At 37.4% G+C, this 20813-nt stretch overlaps 1 protein-coding gene across 2 annotated transcripts in view; it reads right to left on the reverse strand.

The window, feature by feature from the left end:
- Positions 1-5101: 5101 nt before the first annotated feature.
- Positions 5102-20813, reverse strand: part of SH2D4B (SH2 domain containing 4B) — a 56420-nt gene continuing 40708 nt past the window's right edge. Inside the window, exons 6-8 of one of the 2 annotated variants that reach the window (XR_011726841.1) lie at positions 8649-8869; positions 6291-6567; positions 5102-5389 (exon numbers count right to left, since the gene is read on the reverse strand). Coding sequence is in view for 1 of the 2 variants with exons in the window: in XM_071749297.1 (XP_071605398.1) it covers positions 6475-6567; positions 8649-8869 (314 nt within the window). In the remaining variant the exon portion in view is untranslated. Of the gene's footprint in view, positions 6568-8648; positions 8870-20813 lie in introns of both variants that reach the window. The other variant, XM_071749297.1, reaches the window with a different exon arrangement.

Raw genomic sequence — 20813 nt, forward strand, 5'->3', positions numbered from 1 at the left:
TTATTCCATTTGAATTAATTATTTTTCAGTGCCTACACTTTTTATTAGTGTATAAATGGAAATCATTCTGTATGGATCCAAGCATGTAACACAAAATACTCATAACTGTGAACAATATACATCAGTTCTTCTTTCTGAACTTGCTCACCTTGCTATTTTGATTTTTTTTCCTGGAGAAAACATTATCTGGTGTCTTATTTAAATCTTCATGAATTTATTACTGTAGTCAAATCAGATACTTAATGGGCCTGACATTTTGAATAACTGTTCCCTGGGTAATCCATTCTCCCTTAAAAGGAAACCAGCATTAAGGGAGAGAATGGATACCTAATGAAATGTCAAAACCATTGCATATCTGTATTGACTTTGGAGTCTAATGGAGCACATTTACTTTTAGGACTGAAAAAAAATTTTTTTTAAGTTAAATTTGTGCATGCTTCTCATATTTCCTACAATTAAAAATGCCTTTAGATACTTCTGATCTTTTTCACTTGAAAAAACTGAAACTATTTCACGAAGCTTTGCATTTAAAACAGAACTTTCTCCATTAAGAAGTGTCAATGGAAGATTTAGTGTAGCTCCATCTCTTTCTGGGGGAAGTGAAAAGTGATTCTGACAGACAGTCCTTATAAAGAATTCCCATATTTAGCAACTAAAGATTGCCAGAAGAACTCCAGTGGTTGTTATGGACACTCAGCACTGGAAGTGGTTGAACACCCTGATCTCATAGCACAGTTTGCTCACATGCACAGCTCATTACTATTATGCTATAAAAAACATAGATAGGTTCCAAAGTAGCACATAGCATAGTGAAATTCAGAATAAACAAATGTTGGGGATACAGCACACAGATGCTTACAAAGCACTGTCTAGCAGTCAGACCAGAGCTGCATGCATTTAGACATCTCAAGATTTTATGGTTTTTTTCTTCTGGCTTTCCCTGAGACAAAATATTAATGGTAAAAATTATAATGAAGCATATAGCTTAACACATCTTTCAGAAAGTTGGATTTGAATGACTTACAAAAAACATATTTCTCATTAGTATCTGGCTGTCATAAAAGCAAGACAAGTTTGACAACCAGGAACAAATACAAGTGCAACGGGCTGTCTCACTAATTGGAGAGCAGGGTTCACTGTACAGCTCTCTGAAATGACTGGATGTAATACTTAAGTCCATTATTAAGGTTGAACTCCTGAATGGCAAGACATTTTCTTGTTTACAACACTGAGAGTTACTTCCTCCAGGAGAAGAGTGTAGCATTGATTGGCTTTATTCTACGCTGACTTTTTAAGTGCTATGAAAACACTGAGATGTTCATTGTGCTTTATGTGGTAACCAATATTTAACTTCTACATTCACATATCCTGCTGGTATTGCATAACATTTTTAAATTGTCTGCCTCCAAATATCACACAAGAATGCATATTAACTCTTGTTAGTAAGACAAGTATTTCCTTTTAGGCAATCTACATTCTCCATATTTGTGGAATAGGAAGTGCATTAAGACTGGCAGCCTCTTCACATGCATTAATGGCAATCAGATAATTAAAAGAAAACTTCTACCAAACAAGAACTGGCAATCACTCTGAGCTCTACACACCTACGTACAAAATAAGCCTTAACCACGTTCTTGATCAGCACTCCTGTGCCATTTCTGGGGCAGTGCAATGTTACTCATCCCAGTATGAATACGTTCCTGGTGTTGGTGTGTAAGGGAAAAGTAGAGACAATGGGTCTCAGTCTGCATTCTCTGAATGCTAAGCAAGAAAAACACTTCATCTCAGGAAATACTTTATTCAGGAGCTTGCCTGCAGTTATATGTAAAATCACATGGAATAAGACAATCCTCACTCCTCTCTTTTCTCCCTGTTGCTTGTGAACATATGACCTTCTACATGCAGTTGTCATTAAAACTGAGAACAGGGGAGAAATGACAGCTAAACTTTACAGAAGAAATAAACATGCCAAGGATTTACTTTGCATATGGATCAAATGAACACAATTAGGACCAAGCTAAATGTCAAATCTCTTTTGAAGTTATTTCTCCTCCGTAAGAAAAATTAGTTATTGACACTTAACATAGATACCATAAAATGATGTTACCTTCATTCAAAAATACTGGAAGAAATTCCAGAAGAGAAGAAACCAAGCTCACAGAAGGCTCTAGCCTAGTAGAAAATTTGCATTAGTTACAGATCATAATGTAAATATAGAAGCTACAGGACTAATCACTTGCAGTAAACAAATATTTGAAGAGAAGGCTTCACACAGCACTTGCATGGCAAGGCTCAGCTATTAAAATTAATTACGCATCATTATTATCAGATGGTGTGTAACTGGAAGATTCATCTCAGAAAACACAAATCAAATGTCTGGTCAAGTGCAAACACATCCTGCAATTGGCAGCCCAGGCAGGCACACATTATTACTTCAGAGAGGTCACTAAAACCCTCTTGGGACAGGAGAACAGAATCTTAAAGCAAGGGCATACTAAAACAGAAAAGAAAGTTAGCCCCTGAAGATAATTGAAAAATAAACCCCAACCTATAAATTATGCAAAAAAATTTATTCATCCAAAGGAAGAGTAAAATTTCTCCCATGGTTAGCTACCACATTTCATCTGAGACCACGTTTGCATTGTGGGATTATGTAAAGGGCAGAATTTAGACTGAAGTGAAATGTGGTGTAACTACATTAGTGCTGAATGCTCAGGTCTATGGGGTCTTGGGTGAAGAATGAGCAGAAGTGGATCCCTATTTTGTACAAAACTGAACTGGTTTACTGTAGTCAGTGTATTCATCAGGCTCATGTCAGCAAAGAGATATTCATTTATTTGATTCAAAGTCATTGGAATCTAGTGGAAATTCTCACTCTGAATTTGGTCTTTGGAAGCAGTTTCTACCAAGTCTGAATACAATCTCTGTTATAACTGAAATATTTAGATATCTCTTTCTTCAGGCAGGATTAATCTTTTATTCAGTACTTGTTCAACACAATAGGGATATAGTACTTAATAGTTGCTCTGGATTATTCTTTTCTAAAACTAATATGTAATTACTCATACTACATAATTATTTAATTACAGTAATTATAAGAGGCAGTAGACTAGCATCTACATTTACAAATGACCTTGAAAATCTCTTCCATGATTGTTGTTGATTTCTTTGCTTGGTTTTTGTTCTCTGTTAGAGGAGAGGGCTGTATTGAATTGGAGATGTCTATGCACAATACCTGATTAGAACAAAATTATAAAGAACAGATGCATCTGTGGATCCAGGAAGAAAAAAGAATAAATCCTCAAGTGCTGCTATTTTAAAGATATGTGCAAACAAGATTGGGACCCTGTGTGCCATATTTTATCGCTGTGAAACAGATATGAAGAAAAGTTACAAGTATTTTAAAACATTTAAAAGTTTTTCTTAATGCCATAGCATTTTTCTTTATGAAACAGAATTACCATAATAGGTGTGTCAGTGCATTCCCAGTGGTCTCATTGACAGGAAATACTAACAGGAAATCTTGCAATGAAAACCTGTAACATGCACCTCTTGTGCAGACTCAGCAACAACTACCACTAGAAAAACAGATCAGAAAGCAAGACTTGAAGACTTGAAGAGTGGAAGGGAGGCAGCAGTGCCCAGTCTTCCTTGCAGAGTTGCAAAAAACAAAAATGCTTTTGAAACAATGGGATAAGCACATTTTTCCTTTTCTTATATTCTTTATTTTCCATAGTTACTGCTTCACAGAAACACAGAATTGTTTAAGTTGGAAAAGACCTCCAAGATCATCCAGTCCAACCTTTGACTAACACCACAGTCAACTGCTAAACCATGTCCTTAAGACCAGGTCCAAACACCTTTTAAATGACTCCAGGGATGGTGACCCCACCACTGTCCTGGGCCACTCCAATGCCTGACAACCCTCTCAGTGAAAAAATTTTTCTTACATCCAGCCTAAACCTCCCCTGGCACAGTTTCCATCAATTTTCCCTGGTCCTGTCACAGGTCACTAAGGAGCAGAGGCTGTTTCTCTCCTCGCTCCAACCTCCCTTGAGGTGGCTGAAGAGAGCTCCAAGGTCTCCTCTCAGCCTCCTCTTCTCCAGACCAAACACCCCCAGCTCCCTCAGCCACTCCTCACAGCACTTGTGCTCCAGGCCCTTCATGAGCTCTGATGCCCTTCTCTGGACAGGATGCCATTCCCTTCTATTCTTCCTACTAACCGGTTCCCTTTTCATAGCCCATTTATTTTCTGGAAGGCTATAAAAGAAGCATTTCTTAGTTTTGAGAACTTCTCCATGCTTGCACTTCACCCACACCCCTCCAATGTACTAGCAGCAGCTGCACATCTCTACTGAGAAAAGCTTCTCAATTTCTGCTTGTTATGATATCCTTTTGTTTCCTTCAAAATTTATCTTAAGTTACACTGTATTTTATTGCTGCTGTTTCTGGTTATGTATTGCTGACTTTTTATTTCCTGGTAACTATGAATTGGCTGGCTATTTGTCACTGTTTCTGTAGGTCTATGGAAATAAAAAAAAAAAAAAAATTAAAAAAAAAAAAAAAAAAGCAACTCTTTTACTTGAGAATTCTGACATTTATTAGCATTATAAAACTCAGATGAAATTGCAGTTTTCCATGTAATTTCATTTGTAGGGGAACTTACAAGGGATTTATTTTAAAGCTAGGTGAAACCTAGAATGAGAAATGGATGGAATTTAGACAGGAAAATTTAGAAAATTAAAAGTAGGAAGCGTGCTCTGAGATGAAAATGATGCTGCTGTCAAGATGGTGATTACATCACAAGAGGACATATTAGCTAAAGAGCCAATATTTCCATGCCACCTGACCAGCTAAACAAAATGCAAGCAGTTGCTGGGAAGCATGTCACTTGAAATCAATAGCTGTATTATCAGTCTCTGGACATTAATTCTTCATGGAACAAGCTTTTCAATATTCTGCTTATGAACAATCTCAAAGTGTACAGTGGGCTTGAGTAATCTTCCAAAAAATCTGGCAATTGCATGTCTTCTAGCATGCCTAGCACCTTGTCTGAAGAGAAGGCAGCATTTAAAGGACAGTCAGTGAAAATGTCCAGGTGTAGAAATAACATTTTAATTCCTCAGTACCACCTTTAGACCCCCAGTCCTGCTGCTTTCTGACCTCAGAGCTAAGTTAAGACATACCTACATCTTTAAAGGTCCCTTCCCATTCTCCTCTGAAGTAGGAGTCCAATTGTTCTGTAATGGGACGTGTTCACCCGGGAATTAATTGAGGCTTGGTGGTTTCTGCCATGCAGTGAGAGCAAGGGCAGTGATGGTTTCCCAGAGGAAGCAGCTGGTAGTTACTGGGGCTCTTTGGAAGAGGTAGACTGTACTTCATGAACGTTCTGTTGGAAAAACACCGATTTTGTGAGTATTTTCCTGAGTCCATATTTGAAACATAGTGAGTAGCTGGGTTCAATGTCCCTGTGTGCCTGTACCAGGTGTATTCTGATCCCAGATCACACGTACTAGGCTTGTAGTATGGAGACTATTGATCCTACTAGAGGCTTACATAAGTGTTACTATGTTCAAAATTGCAGAGCTGTGTCCCATTTTGAGCATCCAGCCCCTGGTGACTTGCACATTTTAACAAAACTCCCAAACCACCTCCACCTTCACACATAGCTCAGCTGAGGAAAATGTCTAGTCCTGTAGCAAAGTAAAACTAGGAATCTGCAGCATGTATTCTGCACATCAGAAAGCAGAAAACATGACAAGGCCAGTGAGAGTTGTTGCTGTCGCTGCAAAAAATACTGCTTTATTAGAATGATTAGTTTAGAATAAATTAACCACTTCCTATCCAGAAACAAAATTCTTTCCAAGGCTGCATGAAACTAAATAAAATGTCCATTACCTTATTTTGTCACTGCTGTGGTAAATTTTGTAGGCCTGAATTAAAAAGCACAATGGCAAGATTCCAGCTACACCTCACTACTTAAGCAATCACAAACTGCAAAAGAATGTTTTAAGACTTCTGTTCTTGTTATTAGAAGTGCATCAGTGCATAGTGAGATTGTCAACAGAAACTGATGAACCTTGCTTTAAAAAAAGACCATGTTCACCAATATAGGTACTTCATGCAACACTCCATGAATAAGTCCCAGCCATAGTTCTTGCTGCATTTTGCATTTTCAATCTCAGACATTAGGAAATTAAGATAGGAACACAGTGTTCAGTGCAATTGGCCACAACCCTCACAGAATTCCTGGGAATAGTCCTCATTGTAATTTGCCAGTAATTCCTCACCTTTAAAATATTAGCAATATGAATAATGATATTTCAGATGCAAAACAAATATTTTGGGCCTTCTAAAGGGCATACATTTTGGCCACAAGACCAGTGGCTTTGGAAGTTTATTAATTACTTCTGAGTTTTTATTTTTATAGCTATCTATTCCTACAGCTCTCCAGAATGCATTCCTGTCAGTCAGTTATTCAAATAAAGGGCTGTAGTCCGGTGGATTCTTCTGCTGTCCACATGGCTCCAGTAGTAGCTCCCCACCTGAGGATGTGATGATTTCTTCCTAGAAAGATAAATCAAATTCAAATATCACTCACAGATTTCCAAGCCTTTCCCTGTCTTCCAAGAAAAGCAACTGATAGCAATAAGGCTCATCTGTAAATGATGATCAGTTATGAGTAAGTGCTTGATAAAATATGTACAGACAAGCAAAAGGATCCTATCAGCTCTTCATTTCCCTTGTGCTTTATCTCTTATGCCAGCAGTACCTTGTGCTAGCATCAGTGAAATCAAACAGCATTTAAAAAAGGCTGTGATTTGTACTACCTTTCAGTTGCTATGATACTTAAGAAAAACAGCTAGAGATGCCTACCAAGGATGTTCCCAGGGGTTAATTTAACAGACATACACCAGTCCTTAGTGGGATGAAAGAAGCTTCCCAAGGCAGACTGAGCAAGAGCAACACGTTGAGTGCTCACACACAACAGGAACAGCTTTCTGAGTGATCACAGAGGTCAAAGATGTTACCCTTGCTAGGGCATAGCACCTACTCTCATTAATTAAATACCCTCTGCCAAGTCTGTCATGCCAACAATTGATTGCCAAGATGAAAAATAATGTTAGTTCATTTTTATTTTGGTTGACTCAGAGTGGCCAAAAAGATGTTTTGTAGCATATAATGTCATCCTCAGCAATAAAAACTGGCATAGAGAAAGAAGAGTGTGAGAGGGATTGACTGCCAAAGCAGCCATTGAGAGAAAATTTCATCAACTTAGGACAGGAGGGTTTTTTTTTGGCTAAATGTGACATCTGCTACCCTCACATGTGAGAATATAATATCAGAGTGATCCATGAGGGGACACTAAGGCAAACCTTATTTGTCTTTTTATTTGGTCTTTAAATAATGCCACCTCTCTGTGCATCCATGCCAGTAACTAAGATGGGAGAAAGAAGGTGAAGAACAGGAAGCCAAGCAAAATCTTCCAGAATAAATTAATAATTTTCACTGAATCTGAATGAGTTTGGGATTTTTCTTGATCTATTTGTGGGGTGGGACTTAAACATCCTATTTAGTAAGTGAACATCTGTGCTGTTTTTAATTAAGGATACCATTATAATAGCTGTTCCTTCAAGTGGTAAATTCTAAGGAACTCACCTTTTTGTTAAGTTGATAAAATCCAAAATAGAATTCTACTATGCTGCTAATAGCAATTTAAACATAAGGGTTACAGCTAGAATAAATAGTATGCAGGTTTGAAGAGATGTTGCAAATGATGCAAAAGAAAAGAATTATTTAAAAGAGAAGGGAAATTAGAAGAAAAATAATATCTGCCTGTGAGACTGAATACTGAAAAAATTACAAGCTGTGAAGAAAAGGAGGAGCAAAAAATTAGTAGAATTACTTTGAAAAAAGCGTGAGGAAAGGATAAAAAAAGGAAAGGGAACTAGAAAAGAGAGGATAAAGGATTTGTAAGAGTGGCCAAGATGAAAGCATTATTAGAACAGATGAAAGGTGGAGAGAGATGCAAGATGAAAATAACAACCTACAGTATCAGAAGCAGTCACAGCCTGGAAACAACAAATAGAAGTTAGAAGCAAAGCCATCTAAAGTCAAAGATGAGTAGTATTTTACTCTTTTGAGATTATTTTGCATAAGGAATGACCCTTAAGCACATCCCTAAAAGAGAATTCCTCCACGTTCCCTTCCATACTGCAGGGCCCCACTCCTTCACTTTTGTACTTCACAGCTCCCACATCAAAGGTTGAAAAATGCTGAAAATTCATTGAAAGACCTTTCTGTAGTGTTTCAAATCCGATTTTGCAAAAAGGCTCAAAAAGTGTTAGTTCTGTCAGCCCTTAATAGTCCATTTTTAGCCCAGGAGAGCACGCATTGCTTAATAATCTTTTAGAAGTGGACAGAAATACATGCTGAAGCACTTGAAAGAAAGCAAAAATGCTTCTGATCAACAGCAACAAAAGACACAAACTCCAAATGTTCCAGCCAGCCTTCCTGTAGAACATACATGTATATTCTTTTCCCCACTATGGTTACTTCTACTTTCCAGTCTAGTTTCAAATTACACGGCTCCTCTTTAAATTATTCATCCATTCCACTCAGCTATTGATCTCTAACTAGCACATTACCTTGTGAAAATCAATCAGGTCTGTCAGGGTTGCGTGTCGGTTTGGATCTACCCCCAGGAAGCTGTAGAAATCCCCGGAAGCATCAACCAGGAAGTGTTTGAACCCAGTTTGCTGGCGATAAGACAAAGCATAGCCCCAGATTTTCTCACTGACTCGTACCAGGAATGTCCCTTCAGATTTATTCATCAACAACTCCTCTGCCTCCTGACGGCTGATAATACCTGGCAAGAAAAAAAAAAACCCTTAGGTTAGGAAGATAACAGGCCTGTCTGAATAAATCAGCTGCAGCAAATAGAGAGCAGAAGTGAAATAAAAATGGCATAACTTTTCCAGATTGGAAAGCTTACAGGAGGAACTGGAGCTATGGCAACAATATTTATGTTATTTGCTTCTGAAGAATAGCTCTAAGAGTTTTGATGGAGTCTGGTAGGATATGATTTTTAATTATCTGATTAAGAACTGCTTTTCCCCATCCTTAATGCTTTTCAAAGGAAGTGCATAAATGCAACTGGCCCATCAGACCAGCAAATTCTGTCCAAGGGATCATTTAGCAGAATACCTTGGTTTGGCAGTGCAATTTGGATTTGCAAGACATTGCTGGTATTGGGAATTGTTTTGCAGTACTTCTGACTGTGTTATCTTGCAACTGTTTTGTAGTTCCTAAAGAAGGAACATAAAACAAGTGGCAGGAGAAAAAGAATTTGTCTGCTTTTGTAAATACATCCATCCATGGATGCATATAGATAAATTGAAGCACAGAGAAATAAAATAAAATCCTGCAACTAAAGAGCTGCTAACAGAAATGGGTATGTTAGATTACTCATTCACAGGGCTGCATTTCTAGGGAACATTGTCAGAGGAAAACAAGAAACAAAGATCAGAGTTCTTTCCTTCTGGGGCATTTCAGGCTTAATATCAGAGTATTAGTCCCCTGTAGTTAGAAACTGTAGCCATGAACTTAACAGAGCACCAGCACTAAGAAAATACTGAATATTGTATTTGTTGATCAGAAGTGAGGTAGTCTTTACAGTTCATAATGAACAATAATAGTTATGCACCTTGTTCCAGGACAAAAGACAAAATTAGTTGGAGCTTCTTGCATCCCATCCTGTGGTCATTTTCTTTATGAGCCAACTTACCTCTCTGAACAAACTCCAGACAAAATCAAATGGGTAACAAACTCTTTCATATCCTGGTCACCAAGAAATTGTTTTATAGGTGAATTCATTCCTTTGCTGTATGACAAACTTACTTGTCAGGGCAAAAGAAGGACAGCAAATACAGATTTTCAGAGAAAGCAAGCTTCCAAGATCTTTCCCATTTTATTCTTCTCTGTTAGAAAATTCTTCATATCTCTTTTTTCCTTCTGATCTTAGGATAAAACACCAAAGTTGCAGGTACTTCTGCTTGCAAGCAGGGTATAAGAGATAATTCTGACCACATAAAAGGTATGATCAGAATTACACCCAGCACTGAACCAGGTCTTACCATCCACCTAGAAAAAATTGGTTCCAATGTGCCTGGTAAGCCTAGAGGACAGTAAGTTCATGTCACATCATTATCTGTGAAATACCAGATCCTTTCTTTAATCAGGATCAGATGTTGAATGCAGCTATCCTGGATGTGAGGATGGCACAAATGTCATCTATGCATATGTTCCAAAGTTACTCTCTGTGAAGCTAAACTTTCTCAAACCAATACATGTAATATTTACTGAAACTCATTTTCACTGCAGAATGCTATACACGTCCTAGAGAAAGTTCCATAGAGTCCAAGTACTGAAAAGTCTCAAAATAACTAAAGCCCAAGGATTACCAATTCATAAAAATTTGGGCCTGCCTGTATTTAGATATCCAATGAAAGGTTTCATGAGTGGTTATGATGCCTGCTTCCAGGACAAATCTCTGCTAGGAATAAATACATGCAGATGAGCCACACCAACAAACTCAGAGCATTTGATGAAACAGAAAAGGATAAACAGTTCCACAACCAGCAAATACTGTATTAAGTTAAATAATCAATATTTATACTGCAGTTCTAGATTGAAAACAGGATGATGACTTTTGGGATAGGAACTGGGTGCTGCTACAACTCCCCCTTCTCGAAGCAGTGTCAGAACTGCTATGCAGCCCTGCTAGGGAATTAGGTGGCCTAGACAATGTAGCACACAGAAAAACAGAGGGTTTGTAAAAAGAGTTGGGTATTATATAGTGAACATTATCCTTGGGATATTTCTAGGGTCTGAATGACCATTACTATGAGGCAGAACATACAAAATCTATTTAGCATCAATTGGGTCAATGCTAAACAATCTGTTCGCCTGCTCTCAGCTCCCACCAATAGACCTGAAACCCTGCAGGCTTCCACCTGATGTCATGTTCTTTGCCAGATCTTATTTCTGTTTAGGGTGCTTTTAATCACTGAGTAGATGGGAAAAACTATGTCACTCCCAGACAAGTTTGGTTGGTTGGTTGGTTTAATTCTCTTTTCTGCTATAGATGATGTAATAATTTATCAGCCAGCTGATTTGTTCCCTTTTTTTCTCCTGATTCTGTTAACAGCTCATCAGAAACCATCTCTCCCCATCACCTCCTCCCTCTCTCTGCTTTCCAGTAATTTTATTTTTCACTGGTTGAGTTTTTCAGTGGATGATGGTTGCAGAAATGGCTGTCTCCCTCCACCCTGTGAAAAAACATGATACTGTTCTCAAGACAACTTGAAAAGAGTGGCACGGCTCACTCCTGAGACGGCTGTAGAGAAATAAACAACATCTGTGAAACCCCTACACAAACATTTAAAATTGTTTGAACTGAAGTCAAGAAACTTTTGTTTCCCAAGGCTCTGGTAAGAGGTTTAGAATCACTGATGCTCTGATTTGTGCTAGTTAGGATACTAATTGGAAACATTATCTGGAAAAGAAACCACTCATGCTTTGAAAGATAATTTTCCTCTCTAATTGTTGCTAATCTCTTAAAGAAAGTAAAAAGGCAACATACTTCACTTGATGTAAAGCAACACTGTGTCAAAAGCAGGAATCCTTTCACATAAGCACAAGCTTGTAAATCAGTCATTTAAATAAATCCCTCACAATTAATCAAGCACTCACCACTACCATAATTTTAACCCATAATGTGACTCATAATACACTCTTGTGCATTGGCAGCAGTTTGCTAAACCACTGAAACGTCTTCTACCTGTCATGCCAAATATTTTCTCTCAGTGTATACAAAATGCTGCTGTCTATAGCAACCTGTAAAAGCGCAGCAGAGTTTTGACTGGGAGAGGAGCAAAGGTGTAAATAACTCCTCTTGAAATCATGGAAACCTTGCCAACTGGCTTGAGTTTTAGCCCCCTGCCCCCAGAATTAACTGCTTGCCCCTATCACATTACACGGGGCCACATGTTCCCTTCAATCATTCCAGTTTTGCAATGCTCAGACACATTAAGATTTTGGATTCTTAGCAAGAGGGTGACATTTTGGAAGATTGCTATTTCAAATCACAGGACATTCATCATCAACTGACATGTTCCTAATTAACAGCTTCAATTTTAAATAGAGTGCCTGAAATGACAACTTACAGATGATAGGCAAGTCTTAACACTTCTGTTGTAATTATGTTCTTTTTATTGCCACCAATCTTCCAAAAAGAGAAAAAAACTTCCTAACGTTTAGAATACATTAAGCTCACATGGAAACAGAAGAGTCCATTATAAATTCAGTGGGCACAGCTAAGAAATCTTGATGCTGCCTTCCAAGTTTACAGCAGACTCAATAGCAAAAAATGCTACTCTGAAAGATTATGCAATGAGACTTCCAGCTTCCCACTCTTTGCTCAGCATTATTCTACATACATCCTTGAGTGAACTCAAGAGATTGAGACACAGAAATAAATGTTTGCCAAGAGAATACCATAAAATGCATTAATCCAAACTAGAAAAGCTGATAAACTTCATAATCAAGGAAAGATTTTTATTCTAGAAGTTTAAAACTACTTTTGTGATTATATAAAGTTATATAGTGCCCACTGTTGTAATCTACCAGTGGTGTAAGGTACCAGGTGTAATAACCGTGTCAATATAGAAAGATAATTTGGCCTTTAATAATCAATACATGTTAATATGCCTATGTGCTTTTATGGATACCAAGAGGTGAAGGGCTTAGAGGGACAGGAGGTACAAACAGAGCCCAGCACCATACATTTACCCACCTTCAACAAAAACTATTTGCTCAGCTGGTGTTTTCTCTTTTCATATTTTTCCATTAGCTTGATCTCAAACACTGGTGCATGAGGTTGTACTCACAGAGCAAAAGCATCACAGAGAGAGGGATGAATAAATATTAACCAGAGCATTCGTGCCAAATGGGCTTTCATGACCGTTATGAAAAGCTTTCTACTTCATGCAAAATTGATTTGTTGAACAATTACCAATATTCATAGGTACCCAATGAAGAGGAGAGGGATTCATCCTGTTTATACAACTTAAGACATCTAACTAGGGAAGGGCATGATTTAGGCCACCAATCAAAATGAGGAGCAGGATCCAAACCACAGAGAAGCCAATACCAGGATCCCTCTTGTTTTCAATGGGATGAGAGCAAAGCCCATCTGAATACAAATATTCCTGGCAACTGTTACAGGAATAATTCACATTAGAGGTCATAGAGACACATTATACCCAGAGCAAGTGTAAACAATAAATAAATGAGTAAACACAAGGAATTATGAGGAATTAGCAGATAACACCTGAATAATGTAAAGGACTATATTTGTCCAATTATACAACTAGATCTACTTGATAATTTGAAAGAGTGATAAAATGACACAAGAGTTAGAAGGATCAGTTTGCTAAGCACCAGCCAATCCCTCATATTTTTTTAAACTGAAAAACTGAGATAGACAGACATGTCACTATAGTTATACCATTTGGAATCAAATGTTTCCCAAAGGAAAATAAAGAATTTTTAATTTTTTTTTTTAATTTCCAAATGAATTTTCCCTGGGACTTAATTTCAGAGTCAAAAGCTGGATTACACCTCACTTGGCAAAAATGCTGAACAAGCTTCAGAACAAACCACTATGAAAGCCTAAAAAGATATTTGTATAGAACAGATTTTAGTGTTTGGGGTATTTTTAATCATAGCAGAAAATTCTCTCTTAAGGAGAGGAATATACATGATAATTTTTTTCTTACTACATATTTTCAATAAGAATAGGAAAAAAATCATCTAAGATGGGTAAAAAGACCATCCCACTTGGGGCCAAAATATGAATGAGGGCAATTAGCTTTGAAAGAAATTACCAGAAAAGTAAACAAAACTTCACAAGGGATTAATCCAAGTGCAGCCAGTATGGTTTAGGAGGAACTGACAGCCTGTGCTCTAAAATAGCACTAAAATAAACCACTGCCAGGTAGTGCAGAAACAGCTTACAAGAAAACTGATCTATGAACCTAATGGAGAGCAGACTTTGGAGTCATGGCCTTTGGAGCCCAAAAGGAAGATCTACGCAGGAAACAAAACCACAAGCTAAGATGAAAACTGAAGTTGGGGAACAAAGGTTTAGAGTAAATCTGACCTTTCTTAGATCCTGTAATAAGGTGGGACAGCAAAGGGCTGAAACAAATGCTTAAATGTGTAATACTGGCAACTGGGTCTAGGAGAAGGTGAGAAATCCAGAGCCTTAAACCACTCAGAAAGATCAAAAGCATAAAAGCAGGGAAGATGAAGTGATTGCTTCCCTGCAGTGTAAGAACTGGAGCACCTTTAGTTGATGCTCTCAAGGAAAAACAATCTCTACATCACACACAGCAATAGTTTTCTCTCTTTATTTTTTTTTATTCTACCCCATGGGTGCAAGTTTATATGTGGACTCTTCAGATGACTGAACAAACTTACACTTTTTCATTGGGAAGGACACAATTAATCTACAAAACTCTGATGTCTAGAATGAATTCTTTATATTAGACTTGAGACTACTTATGCAATGTACAATTTCAAGAACACTGTTACTGGTTATGGCAGCTTATAGACTGATCTGAACTGAAACAACCAAAGGATAACACATATATCCAGGTCATACCTTGTAATTTCTCCAGCACTTACAGCAGGGGTAGCATGGACAATTACACACATGCACAAATATTGCAGCAGTAGGATCTTACAGTTTGTCACTCTCCAAAAAAGCTTCATCCTTCCCACCCCTTTTAATCACAATACTTGTTTGAATAGTGCACCAAAACAAATAGTGAAAGAAGAGATCAGCTGTATGGTGTGAGAAAAGCTATGGCTGAGAGATAACAATATCTCTGCCTCTGTTTCAGAATAGAAGCAATAAAGGCTGAAAAGCAAAGCAAGGGAGTAAATCAAAGATGACTGGTAATAGAAACAAAGCTGTGGAAGCTATTCACCATCTGCTGTTCATGCAGGATAAACTCACATGGGACTAGATCTTCGAAAGAGTTCTGTTCCCATCTAGGGCATCAAAATAAATGGCTGGCTTGGGTGGGTTTGTTTTGCTTTGGTTGGTTGGTTTTAATTAAAATCAAACCAAAACAACAAACAAACAAGAAGCAAAGCAAAGCAAAACAAAACCCACAATGACTGTGTTGTTTTTTTTCAAAACCTGGCCACAAGTGTCATGGCAAGAGCCCAAGAGCCAGTGGGTGCTGAGTTGCTGTGAAATATTTCCTTACTTACAGCTGGTGAGAAGGCAGATATTTTATTCTCTGCTGTATGCTGGCCATCTGATTTCAGTCCTAGTAAATAGCACAGTAACCATAAATGTTACTACATAAGGGCACATAGGCCTCTCTGCTGATAATAGAGAAAAAATGCGCAATAGGACATAAAAAACCAAAACCTAAAAGATGAGTAAATAAACTAAAACCTTCCTGTCTTCATGAAACTAGAATGGGAGGCAAAGCTGTGATGTATTTAGATATCACTTGGAAACAAGTAAAATGCACATTTGCAACCTTTCTTTCTTCTACAATCTCTACCTTTTCTTTTCCCTAAGCTCAGGAGAAATTCACCAAGGAAAAGTTTCCTATATAATAATACATAAGCCTGTTTTGTTGGTTTTTTCCTTTTTTTGGGTTTTGTTTTTTTTTTTTTTTTTTTAATAATGTGGATTCGTGACTCTGTTCTGTCAGGATAAATTAAACCGTAGAATAAAGAAAACTCAAATCTCAGAATCTTTCTTAATTCCCTAAGGCTGGGATTGCTTAGAGCAATTAAAAACCTACTGCAATTCTGAAGAAAATGGGTGCCTCACTCCTTTGGGAATCATTGAAAATTCTCTCTAAATGAGTAATGCAATTATAATGGGTATTCTCTTTCAGGTTTGCAGAAAATCAGATGTGCTACATTCACTGTTGCCAGCGTGGCTCACAATTCATTTCCTATGCATGCTGCAGAAAATTTATGCCTTAATTGTCTCTTTTAGAGTTCATTCTATATCCAAACTAAGAAATACTGTAAAAACCCTTTGCAGTCACTGTCAAAATATTTACACCCCATTCTCTAACAAGCAGCGTGGCACATAAAAGATGGGCGTTTGCATTACTTGCCTGAATACACCACTGGAATAATAAAGCTATAAATTTTTATGTTAATGTCTCCTCAAAGCATAGTGTTGGTTTCTTTCTTTCCTTCCTTTCAGATCACCCTGTAGAATGCATTAGCCAGGACAAAACCAAAGATTTCAAACTCTCCACATTATTAATTGTCATGTACCAGAGGAGAAAAGGTAGTGCAGAAGACCTTGAACCTTGTATCTCCTATTTATGCTGCTTGATTTTTCCTTTAGAGATGGGCTTTTCTGACCAGCATTAATCCTTGCATTAAGCCTCTGGTATTATCCCTTAAGTTTTGTGAGTTTTCTTTTCTCATCTGAACAGCTTCCAAAAAAAGCTCATTAAAAAAAAAAAAAAAAAAAAGGAATAGTCGACCATTCTGTTTTCAGTGGCTTATCAAACTATATGTTCTCTGTGGGGTTTAGCAGGTGTGATGAGCAAATTGACAGAAATATTTAATTTTGTATTGTTTTCCCCAACTGAAGTTGGAAATCTCTACGTTCCAGTAAAGCCAATGGAAGATCAATAACAGGGAGGTTCCAAGCACATAAATAGGATACCTTACATGAACAGTAAAAATATTCTTGTAAATTATATTTGTTTCTTTGCTGATAGGATGACTGGAATATAAGAAAGTGCTGTTTTCTTACAAAAAATAAAGTAAAAACATTGAAAAGACCAAACAGTAAATACTTCCAGGCCTATATAAACAACATAGAAACTGTTACAGAGATTTGACATTTCCTGCAAATAGAAATAGCATGAAAAATAGCAAATTCATGAGGAGGTCTTCAAACTGCAAATAAGAAACAAACATGCTTTGAGAAAATAACAGTACACAAATCCAAACAGGAAACTTTGCAGGAAATATTGTTGAAGGATATATTCACCTCCTTATGGTACAGTTGGGACTGAATTTTTATTTCTCTTACATGTGAAGGAGGTAGCAAACTATACAGCTATCTGTATAGTGACACGTGCCTGATGTGACACACACAGAGTAGATCTCAAGACATTACTGAATCTTCTGAAACATTAATATTTGTTTAATTGTAGAAGCACACAGAAATACCTCATTAGAGCAGCCTGACAGGGTAAGAAATAGTGCAGTGGTGTGGTACTAAAACACCACAGAGCAAAGAAGCTGAGATGCACTCAGTCCTGGTCCAGCAAAATGAAACACATCTGTTCTGGTCCAGTAGTCATCAAGATTGTGTTTTTTGTGAAAACTGAAAAGCGTGGCACTGTTCCAGAAGGTGAGTGGCCAGTATTCACCATCCTTTCTCCAGGCAGACAAATTATTTGCATTCGTTCAGTCTTGGTTCTTGAGAAGCAATAGTGGGAAAAGAAAGGGAAATTCTAACTTGGGAGCATCATTTGCAAGCACTTCCTAAACATTTCACTTATTTACATTACTCACCTTGTTACTTTTCATTTAAAATCTCAAATTTTGCTACATTTGAAAACGAGAGAGAAAATCTAATATGCAAATAAGATCTAAATCAAGGAAACAGATGAGAAAGCTGATCTGTGGGAGGAGAGGGAGAAAGAACAAAAGCCCTCCTGAGATCCAGTTCTTATAATTCCATTTGTCCTAAGTCCTTGTTCTTCCTAAATACTTATGAGGGCAGCATGGACATGAAAAAACACGCAAGACTGATCTTTTACCAAACCAATTGCACAAAAGGAAAGAAAGCCCTCAGTGAGATCATCATTTGCTTTAGATTTCTGTAAAAGGGGAAGGCAGAAAAATCAGTTAAAGGCAGTCTCTTTGTAGCCTTCCTTGGCTCTGTCCAACCCATTCTAAGGCAACACTGCCAGATTACACTCCAGGTCCACTTGGACCAAAGACAAGGATAGTGCATGGAATAGCACTACTGCTAAATAGCCTGGGCTGGGATTCAAAGAGCCCATTACTGACTGATGGGTAGGTACTGAAGGAGAGTTGGGAGGTACAGCTCTGAAGACACAGAAACTGAAAAAAAGTTTGTGAGATGAGGAAATTCTTCCTTAAATCACAGGCCCCTTTAAAAAAGAATGTAAAAAAAACACAACTATATAGAAGCAGAAACTGCAGCTCAAAATCATCATTCACTGGACACTTTGAGTGCTGAAGGCATTAGAATCAGAAGTGAGTGCAAGTTCTCTAATTTGCCAAGCAAGCTGCATTTGGAACTTCACACTGCTCACTTACTTGTGTAAATGTTGCCATTTCCCACTTCCTGCAAGTTGAAGACAAGTGTGAAAAATTGCAAGTGTTAAAACTACTGCCAGTCTCAGAGCCTGCTTTGGGAAAAAACATGTCTCATCATTCAATTAGTGAAAGAGTCTGTAAGACTTTACAGAATCATACTTCAGTCCTATTTCCATCACTTTCAGCAAAAATAGCGTTTAAAAATGACACCAGGCTTACTACTGCCGAAGCCAGCTTAAGTTTAAGACAGTTTAAGTTTTCCTTCTAGAATAAGATTTCACAATTACAGCCGATGGAACAGATGAAAAATAAACATCACCATCGCCTGACAGATGCACAATTTCTTTAGCAGAAAAAAAATTAAATATAAATTCAATAGCAAAGGTTTCCAATTCAAAAGGAAAGGGTTTTGTTTCAAAATTGACAAAATTGTTTCAGATATTTTCATGGTATTTCTGGACCAGGACAGGGGCATCACAGAAAACCACCACTCGCAGCAAAAAAAATCAACATTAAGCAGATATCCTAATGACAAATCCAAGATATCCTAAATCAGATTGATTAAGGGGATTGAATACTCAATACTGAGTACTGAGTATTTCTCAGTACATTCAGAGACATGCATAAAACAAACCAAAGTCAGGCTTCAGTTCATAGCTTTAAGTATGAAAACAACTTGTAACCAAAACCATTTGTACCTCTCTGTGAACAGTGGGTTCTTATCTCAGTGAAAATAATGTCTTTTCCTCATTTTTCTCTGCATGAAGATGGCAGAAAATATGACCAGACTAATCAAATTGCATAGTAGAATTTGACATTTTATTTCACTGTTTTTGTCTTTCTTCAAATGGTTCCTCATATTTTTGCCACAAACTGCATTTTTATCAGTTTGCCCCTTCTCCCTTCACTCAAGATGTCTATATTTAACCACCATGATTTTTTTATTTTGAAACCCAGAAGAAATCCTTGTACTTGCAAATCAACAGGTGCTAAACACAAAAGACAACCAAAGAACTTGCACCTTGAAGGATAAACTATGCAAATTTTTAGAGCAGCAAACTTCTTTTACTGGCTCCAAAATAAGCATTACGTACTCGAGCATGGAATACTTTACAAAACATTTCCATAAGCACTACTTAGAAAATTAAATGCTAAAAAATATACAGTATTTTAGCATGATGTTCTGCTTCTGCACTACATATCTTAATATATTGATTTTTCTTAAATACTAACATGCTTCTTTCTGTCTTCAAGTAATTTTGACATAAGAAAACCACCATATACTACAACTAATTATATATGGTTTCACTTACAGTCTGAACAGGTAAATAATTTTTAATGTCTTTAAAGTGGGAATACACAGATGTTTAGTCAAACAAATATTTATGTTTGCAAATGCAGACTGGATCCTTTGTGGAACCAGCTCCTCTTCTAAAAATGTGGCCATACTTAAGGATGTATAGAACAGAGAGCCATAAGGGACATTCTTTAAAAGTGCCCACTGTGGTTACCACACTATTTGTGTGCTCTATCATAAATATTCTATAGGAAAAAGGGATTTAATCAGTGCTCAGGAAATTCTCAAGTGCCTGTGCTATGACATTATGCTGAATAAATGATAGAACAAACCAACCTGAACTCTGGCAGAACAGTGTGGGGCTGATTTGGTTTTGCCTTGTCCACTGTTCAGTCATTTATTCTAGGGTGGATTTTCAACCCATTATACCCACTTTTCCATCATGTAATTGAGTGCATGAAATACAGAGAAATTTAAAAATCAGACCTTTGTCCCCACACACTGGATAGGGATGGACAGCTGCCAAAAACCTTTCTAATAATAATAGTAATAAATTACTGGAAATTGCAGTATGCTATGATTTCCTATCAAAAGGCTTAAGTTAGACACCAACATGAAGTCCCTTTTGCAGTTTTCCTGTGCCACTATTGCCATAGCTGGAAACATCTATGGAACAGCCACTGAGGTTACTAAATGAAGAAATGGAGCAAATTATTTAGCTAATAAGAAGCTACAGAAAATGTCATGAAGCCAAGTGAGAAGCAGGAAAATGAACAAGAAGAACATTAAATCAGGAGCTAATTGAACAGGAGGCTGCATGATGCATGGATTGACTATAAAAAGACAAAGAGAAGTAAAGCAGCCCTGTCTACATCTTATGGCTACTCCTACCTTTATCAGAACATTTCCAAGAACCACTCAAAAAATCCAGAAGGGAAAAAAAGCACCCCCAGCCATGAGCTAAATTATAAAAAGCTTCCAATTTCTAATGGTTAAGACTCAGAGAAAATCAGCTGTGACATTTTCCAAGCTCATCCCTAGGGGGGGAGAAAAAAAGGCAGAAAAAAAGCCAGGCATTCTCTCCTTCTCTACACTGCCA

Source organism: Heliangelus exortis, chromosome 7 (assembly GCF_036169615.1).
Source record: "Heliangelus exortis chromosome 7, bHelExo1.hap1, whole genome shotgun sequence".
Taxonomy (NCBI): Eukaryota; Metazoa; Chordata; class Aves; order Apodiformes; family Trochilidae; genus Heliangelus; species Heliangelus exortis.